The 9,127-nt window shown below is 42.0% G+C and overlaps 1 protein-coding gene across 1 annotated transcript in view; it reads left to right on the top strand.

Moving 5' to 3' along the window:
* The window catches only part of LOC121380136, a 36,261-nt gene that overhangs the window by 25,037 nt on the left and 2,097 nt on the right, over nucleotides 1–9,127 (top strand). Inside the window, exons 9-16 of the mRNA XM_041508917.1 lie at nucleotides 200–382; nucleotides 965–1,137; nucleotides 1,558–1,702; nucleotides 2,244–2,615; nucleotides 3,406–3,699; nucleotides 4,100–4,276; nucleotides 7,968–8,158; nucleotides 8,643–8,820. Of these exons, the coding sequence (XP_041364851.1) occupies nucleotides 200–382; nucleotides 965–1,137; nucleotides 1,558–1,702; nucleotides 2,244–2,615; nucleotides 3,406–3,699; nucleotides 4,100–4,276; nucleotides 7,968–8,158; nucleotides 8,643–8,820 (1,713 nt within the window). The remainder of the gene's footprint in view (nucleotides 1–199; nucleotides 383–964; nucleotides 1,138–1,557; nucleotides 1,703–2,243; nucleotides 2,616–3,405; nucleotides 3,700–4,099; nucleotides 4,277–7,967; nucleotides 8,159–8,642; nucleotides 8,821–9,127) is intronic.

Here is a 9,127-nt window from a genome sequence, read left to right as displayed (position 1 = left end):
TGGTGTTTTGCACCATCTACACCATAGCGAAACTGATGTGGGTAAATATCACACTATGGTATGTTTTGCACTGTTGTGGCATGTTTTTCACGGTGTAGACCATAGCGAAATTAATGTGTAATTATCATGTTGTGGTATGTTTTGCACTGTGTAGATCACAGCGAAACTGTAAAATATCATGTTGTGAATTGCACTGTAGGGAAACTAAGGATTGTGTCTGCGTTTGACGAAGCGCGAGAAGGTCACACTCCTGACGCAGCCTCTCTCCGGACTGAGGGACGTCTGCTCACACTCAAACTCAGCGGCACCAACTCGGGGGCAGACATGAACACCCTCAGCAAACTGGCGCGCTGTGCAGACATCGACTACGTCAAGAACGACGGTAGGTATATAGTGTATAATGTGTGTGTGTGTGGTGTGTGTGTGTGTGTGTGTGTGTGTGTGTTCCCGCATTTGTGCGCACGTGTGTGTGTAATTATACATTGGGGGGGGGGGGGGGAGACGAGTTTGCATGGATTTTATTTTGGAAGGAGGGTCAGACATTGAAATTGCCTGGACATCAAAGACGACCTTCGGTCAATGTAACAGCTACCTTTATTAAGGCGACTCATTTCATGGACGAATTTCACAATCCCAACTTTTACGAGACTATTTTTTGTTCTCTCGTCCCAAACAGTGCTCTACGACTGGTATTTGAAAGGGCATAGTATGTGTTGTCATGTCAGTGGGAATGGTAAAGGGAAAATGTAGCAGATTTCCTTTAAAGCATACATGTCAGAATTACCATATGTATCACGTACAATGCTGATGGCTAATTAATTAATGTGATCTAGTGGTGTCGTTGATTTGAAACTTTTTTTTTGTGAGATTTTAGAGATGAAATGTATTTTGCATGCATTGATTTTATAGCCGTGTCACCGCTTTTATATATAGAAAACTTGCTATCTGATGAACTCGATTTTAGGTACCAGAGTCATTGTGGCTGTGAGAAAATCAGTTGATTGGAATTCTGATAAAGTGAGGTTTCCTGAATCGTCTGTTCTGATCGTGTCAGCCCCAGCATCAAAGAAAGACATCTACAAGTTGCCGCGATACGTTGATGAGAAGAAACACCCGCTAATCGACCCCGACAGCCAGGTGTGTAATAATATAAATATAGATATTCATATATCGGGTGGCCCAACGATAACCTTACTGAATATGGAATTGGCTAAACGGCATGGGGACGGTAAATTTAATATTTCACACTGATTACTGTATGGATATTTGCCACATTCAGTGAACATTGTAGGCCCATTGATCAAATATTGTTAAAATGGCAACAGATTAAAAGTTGTAAATTTAAAAATGCGACATCAAAAGCTAAGTGAAATTTGATCTAATTTTGTTTTCGGCACAACCGTGTTCACGGAGAATGAAGTAAAGGACGAAATAACAATAATTAACCTATGGCCTACAACTGTCACTGAAGGTGGCCAATATCCACATAGTAATGGATGTGAAATATCAAAGTTACAGTCCCTATACGTGTTAAATAATCATATATTATTTCTACAGGAGGACCTGGAGTTGGCCGAGAACACTCCGCTGGGTTTGTTCAAGTCTAAAGACTCCGCTTACCGCTACCTGCGAGTCCAGCCTAGACTGACCATGTGTCACTCGGCCCTGCTTCACAAACTCAACAAGTGGAATCCACAAGATGGTGAGAACCGATTACATGTCTGCGTGATGTCGTCGTTTAGGTTCATTTGCGTTAGGTTACCTTTCCGTGTCATGCAATGACACGTCATGTCATACATTGCATTACCCATACCTGGAGAAACATGACCATAGCTGACCATACTTGGCCATACATAAATGACCATGCTTGGACATAGAGGACCATACCATACCATACATGACCATACATGAAGACACTTGGCCATGTATAACCATACATGACCATGCCTAGCATTGCGTTGTATTCATGACTGTCGCTCCGTGCCATGCTGTTTTGCCTTGGTAATTAAAATGCAGTGTAACCATTTCCAACAGTACTTTAGTGTACTTCTCAAACATAACTTTAGTTTACTTGGACTTGTTAATTTGTGATGTCCACTGATGGTTTATAATTTGTGATGTCCACTGATGGTTTATAATTTGTCATGTCCACTGATGGTTTATAATTTGTCATGTCCACTGATGGTTTCAAATAAACACGTCTTAACTATACACACCTTCAGCTTCTGCACGATTACTTACAGTGAAGACCATTGACATCGTCAATGCCTACATGTCTGCCCAGGAGGAACAGCTCAAGATTGACGCGATGGACCAGCGTTTTGGCAAGTTCTCCAGCGGAGAAGGCATGGAGATAAGACTTGGAGCCTCAGACCCGAACACCATCGTCGACGCGTCATCGCTGTCGTTACTGCTGAAGACGACTGTAGACATGTGTGGCCCCATCTTCCACGACGCTGCCTCAGCGGTAGGCATCGGGCTGTACAAGGACACGGTGTTCGTTTGCATGCAGGACGAGTTTGATTTCTGGACGGACGATCAAAGTCTTATTCCCAGTGAATACTTCCTTGCTTCATATAAGGAAATGCTACAGAACAGGTTCAAACTGGCATCGCGTAAGATTGCTAATACTATTTTAAAATCAAAGATCAATTCTAAGATGTAATAAAATGCCTTAAAATAGTACAACTAAATGCTGGTGCTGAAATAATATTGATATATGACATGATATGATATGATATGATATATGATATATGATATGAGGTTTGAGATATGATATGATATGATATATGATATGATATTATGATATGATATATAATATGATGATTGGTAATTATATATCAATTCGATATTGTATTGGGATCGATCACAGTCAATGGGCCCATTGGACTATTTCTCGTTCCAGCCAGTGCACCACGACTGGTACCACAAAGGCCGTGGTATGTGCTATCCTGTATGATGACGCACATAAAAGATCCCTTGCTGCTAATCGAAAAAAGTAGCCCATGTATTGTCAACAGCGGGTTTCCTCCCTCAATATATGGTGTGGTCCTTAACCATATGTCCGACGCTATATAACCGTAAATAAAATGTGTTGAGTGCGTCGTTAATAAAACATTTCCTTCCTTCGACATTGTAATTGTGACCCGATATGTGAAAATTAAAATATAACACCAGAGTGTTATTATTACTAGAACATGTTTTTTAATTTCTTGTTATTATTTATTTATTTTTACCTTTCATGTTTTTAGATGCAATTAAACATATGACAGTTTTAGAGCTTCCTAGTCTTCTCCGAATGTTGTCCGGAATTATCCAAAACTTCAATAACCATTTAAATATATTTCTGCATACTAAACAAATACTGGCAATATGTTTGTATTAATAAACTTCTGTTTTCACTAGAACATCGGCTGATCGACCCAGATGACCTTGACGATGCCTGTAGTAACGCTGACCCGCCAGCCCGCCAATCTGTACACTTCCAACACACGCACTCGGCCCGAGTTGTGAGCCGAGGCCCCGACGAGTGCGTGCCATCCAGTGGCAGCCAGTTCTGTAGGGACACGGAGCAAATCAGAAAGAATCACATCGAGGTCATGGCAAAGGAATTGGCGCGCAAATGGTGGTATCACGATCACGATGAGCTACAGGCAGCCTTTGAGAAGTGTTTCAGCTTATGTGGAACATGTATGGATGGTAAATGCTTCTTACAATTTTTATAATGATATGAATGGTTTTTGGCCTTTCCAAAAAAAAATTGTTTGATGAGAGGAAGGGTGAGTGGGAAGTATTTAAATTCATTAGGTCTTTAAAGTATTTAAATTGCATTAGGTCTTTAAAGTATTTAGATTTCATTAGGTCTTTGAAATATTTAAATTTAATTAGGTCTTTGAAGTATTTAAATTTCATTAGGTCTTTAAAGTATTTAAATTGCATTAAGTCTTTGAAGTATTTAAATGTCATTAGGTCTTTAAAGTATTTAGATTTCATTAAGTCTTTAAAGTATTTAAATTCCATTACTTCTTTGAACGACTTAAATTTCATTAGGTATTTGAACGATTTAAATTTCATTTGAAGACTTGTTATTTCCCTGAAGGAGAGATCTGGGACGAGAAGGTGAAGAACTGTGACAACTTCCTACACTGGGCACCCTTCGAGCTGCTCAACGAAGGCGAAGTGTCGAACATCTTCCCCCGAGACAACGCCGCGCTGCGCAGATACGCCAGTCAGAGCGGACACACCATAGAGGACTCTCCTCTCTTCCATCTTGTCTGTACGTACTCACAATCACGACTGTCCTCTCTTCCATCTTGTCTGTATGTACTCACAATCACGACTGTCCTCTCTTCCATCTTGTCTGTATGTACTCACAACCATGACTTTCCTCTCTTCCATCTTGTCTGTATGTACTCACAATCATGACTCTAGAGTGGACACACCATAGAGGACTCTCCTCTCTTCCATCTTGTCTGTATGTACTCACAATCACGACTGTCCTCTCTTCCATCTTGTCTGTATGTAGTCACAATCACGACTGTCCTCTCTTCCATCTTGTATGTATGTACTCACAATCACGGCTGTCCTCTCTTCCATCTTGTCTGTATGTACTCACAATCATGACTGTCCTCTCTTCCATCTTGTCTGTATGTACTCACAATCATGGCTGTCCTCTCTTCCATCTTGTCTGTTTGTACTCACAATCAGGACTTTCCTCTCTTCCATCTTGTCTGTATGTACTCACAATCACGGCTGTCCTCTCTTCCATCTTGTCTGTATGTACTTACAATCACGGCTGTCCTCTCTTCCATCTTGTCTGTATGTACTCACAATCACGGCTCTCCTCTCTTCCATCTTGTCTGTATGTACTCACAATCACGGCTCTCCTCTCTTCCATCTTGTCTGTATGTACTCACAATCACGGCTGTCCTCTCTTCCAACTTGTCGGTATGTACTCACAATCACGACTTTCCTCTCTTCCATCTTGTCGGTATATACTCACAATCACGACTGTCCTCTCTTCCCTCTTGTCTGTATGCACTCACAATCACGACTGTCCTCTCTTCCATCTTGTCTGTATGTAGTCACAATCACGACTTTCCTCTCTTCCATCTTGTCTGTATGTACTCACAATCACGGCTGTCCTCTCTTCCATCTTGTCTGTATGTACTTACAATCACGGCTGTCCTCTCTTCCATCTTGTCTGTATGTACTCACAATCACGGCTCTCCTCTCTTCCATCTTGTCTGTATGTACTCACAATCACGGCTCTCCTCTCTTCCATCTTGTCTGTATGTACTCACAATCACGGCTGTCCTCTCTTCCAACTTGTCGGTATGTACTCACAATCACGACTTTCCTCTCTTCCATCTTGTCGGTATATACTCACAATCACGACTGTCCTCTCTTCCCTCTTGTCTGTATGCACTCACAATCACGACTGTCCTCTCTTCCACCTTGTCTGTATGTACTCACAATCATGACTCTAGAGTGGACACACCATAGAGGACTCTCCTCTCTTCCATCTTGTCTGTATGTACTCACAATCATGACTCTCCTCTCTTCCATCTTGTCTGTATGTACTCACAATCACGACTGTCCTCTCTTCCATCGTGTCTGTACGTACTCACAATCATGACTCTAGAGTGGACACACCATAGAGGACTCTCCTCTCTTCCATCTTGTCTGTATGTACTCACAATCATGACTCTCCTCTCTTCCATCTTGTCTGTATGTACTCACAATCATGGCTGTCCTCTCTTCCATCGTGTCTGTACGTACTCACAATCATGGCTCTCCTCTCTTCCATCTTGTCTGTACGTACTCACAATCACGGCTGTCCTCTCTTCCATCTTGTCTGTATGTACTCACAATCACGACTGTCCTCTCTTCCATCTTGTCTGTATGTACTCACAACCACGACTCTCCTCTCTTCCATCTTGTCTGTATGTACTCACAATCATGACTCTAGAGTGGACACACCATAGAGGACTCTCCTCTCTTCCATCTTGTCTGTATGTACTCACAATCACGACTGTCCTCTCTTCCATCTTGTCTGTATGTACTCACAATCACGACTGTCCTCTCTTCCATCTTGTCTGTATGGACACACCATAGAGGACTCTCCTCTCTTCCATCTTGTCTGTATGTACTCACAATCACGACTGTCCTCTCTTCCATCTTGTCTGTATGTACTCACAATCACGACTGTCCTCTCTTCCATCTTGTCTGTATGTACTCACAATCACGGCTTTATTTACGTCAAATGTAGGCTTACTGTACGAAAATTAAATATACCAGTCAGTTGTAATTTTTTGGCAATTTCCCCCATTGCCGCAGCTTTCAAAACTCTATCACTATACTCCGGTGAATGAACCTGGTACAGGCACGTTCTCTCCTGGTAGAGCTCTATCGACATGTCTTCGTTTCCTTCAGTCCACATGGTGTCGGTGGATGACGCCATGTTGAAACACTTCGACAGACGATTCGTTCGTGTTACAAATCTCAACGCAAGGCAGACGCATATTGGCGCACACGGTGCATTTTCAATCGGATCCGTCTGCGTTCATCCGTTCAATATCAAACATGTTTGATTTCTGAAAATGCATCGCAGCATTAAAAAACGCAACGCAGCCGCAACGCAGGATAGTCGCACACGGTGCGTTTTTGCTGCGTTCATCCGATTTTTGCCGGACTGCGATTTTTAACACACGTCGCTGCTTTTTTTTTTATCGCTCGTGTGCGCCGACTTTTAGTATGTGCTGACATGTCATTTATGTTAGAACAGTTACTCCTTTACTTTCTTTTCTGTCCAGAAATGATCATAGTGACAGGTAGAGGTAGTTCTAAAATTAGTGGGTTTGTGCTTTGAATTTTAGCTGTATCATTAGTTTTAAAAAAAAAAAGGGTGGGTGTCAGCACCGCGCACCTCCCAAGTCCCTGTGAAACCGCACCTAATAGGGGTAGTTAAGGTACCCAAAATACTGTTTTGGAATAGTTTATAATGTGAAAACGTTTGCATTTTTGGAACTACATTAAATTATTTAATTTAATTTCTGGTAATTATGGTCAGGGTAAGATGATCAGTGTTGAAACAGTTTATAGTTCTCGTGTTCCAAATCAGGTCATCAAAAACAGCAAGAAAACAAAAAGCGTTTAGTTTTGCACGTAAATGTAAATTTACAACTAAACCACAATTCTTATTACTGTTATATTACAACACATTTTGTTACAAGTACACATGATTCATTTGATTTTGTCCTTAAAACAGTACATTTTTCGTAATGATGTAATTTTGATGCCAAATACTTGTAAATGTAGGCCCTGTATAACTACTAGTCTTAGACATAAATTTACGATGTTTTGTGAAATTGGCCTCATATTGTAGGTCAGAGTGGTCAAATAATGACATGAGGAGTAGAACTGTGCTTTGATGAAAATGGACAGTCTTTTCTACAAGATCTAATAGTCATTTCAAGTTCTTTTCGTGCTTACATTCAATTAGGGTTCAAGCACGCTGTCCTGGGCACACAACTCGGCTATCTGGGCCGTCTGTCCAGGACAGAGGGTTAGTTCTTAGTGGTTAGTGAGCGAGAAGAGGGTGAAGTGGTCTTACACCTACCCACCGAGTCGTTAAAATTCGCACCGGGTGGGAGCCGGTACCGGGCTGCGAACCCAGTACCTACCAACATTATGTCCGATGGCTTAACCAGGACACCACCGAGGCCGGTCATCTGATACTAACCAAAAGGGGGATGGGCCCTGGGACACGGGATTGCCAATGTGGTCGGCGTATTAAAGTGAGTCAATCGTTACCTTCTGGTCAAATTAATAATCACTTCTTTTGGGGGGTTGTTGTTAGGGGGAGGTTGTAAAGGGGCAATTTAGCGATGCAAAACATTATATAGATATAGTGGAAAAGAGACTACAAAACTGACCATTTTTACGTAAATATGTTTCTTTGATAGTCAACACTGTTGGCACGACATACCGCCCCGACCCTAAAGCGAGTGTCCAGGAAGAGTTGTACCCCCAGGCTGAGAACCCTAGTCCGGTGTTGGAACTGCTTCTGAAAATGTACTGTATTAACGCTGTCGGGACCGTCAAATTCTGGGTGGCCGACGAGACAGACACGGTGTCCCTGAAAGAAGCCTTAAGGGTGAGTCGGTCAGTTACATCACCCACATTAAATTTTCACATTAAAATTACCTCTACTGGTCTCACCAGTGTGTGTGAGAGAGAGAGAGAGAGAGAGAGAGAGAGAGAGAGAGAGAGAGAGAGAGAGAGAGAGAGAGAGAGAGAGAGAGAGAGAGAGAGAGAGAGAGAGAGAGAGGCATGCAATTTGTTTGGCGATGCCATAACGTTAGAGTCTCAGACTCGTTTAGAGTCTCGAGTCTTTACGTCAGTTAATACAATATATTGTAGACATGTAGGTAAACGTACTTAAGATAAATAAGTTAACACCACAAGTCCTGTGATTGGTGATAAATGTGAGTGTTGGATTAAAAAAAAAAAAAACACTTACTACTGTCGTCTATGGGATTTGATTTGGTAGTATACACCCTTAAGCACCGTAAAGATCGCAAAACGTCCCTCTAGTCCAGACTCTTAACAGCCCTAACATGTCCACGTTATACATGCAGGCTGTGGTGGTGTACAATAAAAACGTCACCGACATCGAGGTATACGTCATGAATGAGGCCAGCAGGGACGCGGTTGAGGCGACCATTGAGAACCTGGTAGCCGAGTGGTCGACCAGCTCGTGTCCGCTCTACACGCGGGAGTTCATAGCGCAGACGACAGTCCGCAGTCTGTCGCACGGTCAGTACCAATACTAAATTAAGACTTTCTTCTTTGTAGCTTGCTCCTCTTCAGTCAATGTTTTACCTTATCATACATAGTGGGGGTGAAAATAAAAGTACCCTTTTTAATTTAAAAATGCCTTTTCTTAGTAGCTGTGCACATTCTCTCTCTCTCTCTCTCTCTCTCTCTCTCTACGTATTTTAGACTAGGTATGATTTTTTTTTTGGTGGGGGGTGGTGGTGCGTAGATCAATATTGGAATTCTATACTTGTCAGTTTAAAAGTAACCCCTCCCTGAACAAAACGTTATTGGCAATCTAGGAAGG

The sequence above is a fragment of the Gigantopelta aegis genome, chromosome 8 (assembly GCF_016097555.1).
Source record: "Gigantopelta aegis isolate Gae_Host chromosome 8, Gae_host_genome, whole genome shotgun sequence".
Classification (NCBI taxonomy): domain Eukaryota; kingdom Metazoa; phylum Mollusca; class Gastropoda; order Neomphalida; family Peltospiridae; genus Gigantopelta; species Gigantopelta aegis.
Note: the sequence above shows the minus strand (reverse complement) of the source record. Positions and strands in the feature narration are given on the sequence as shown.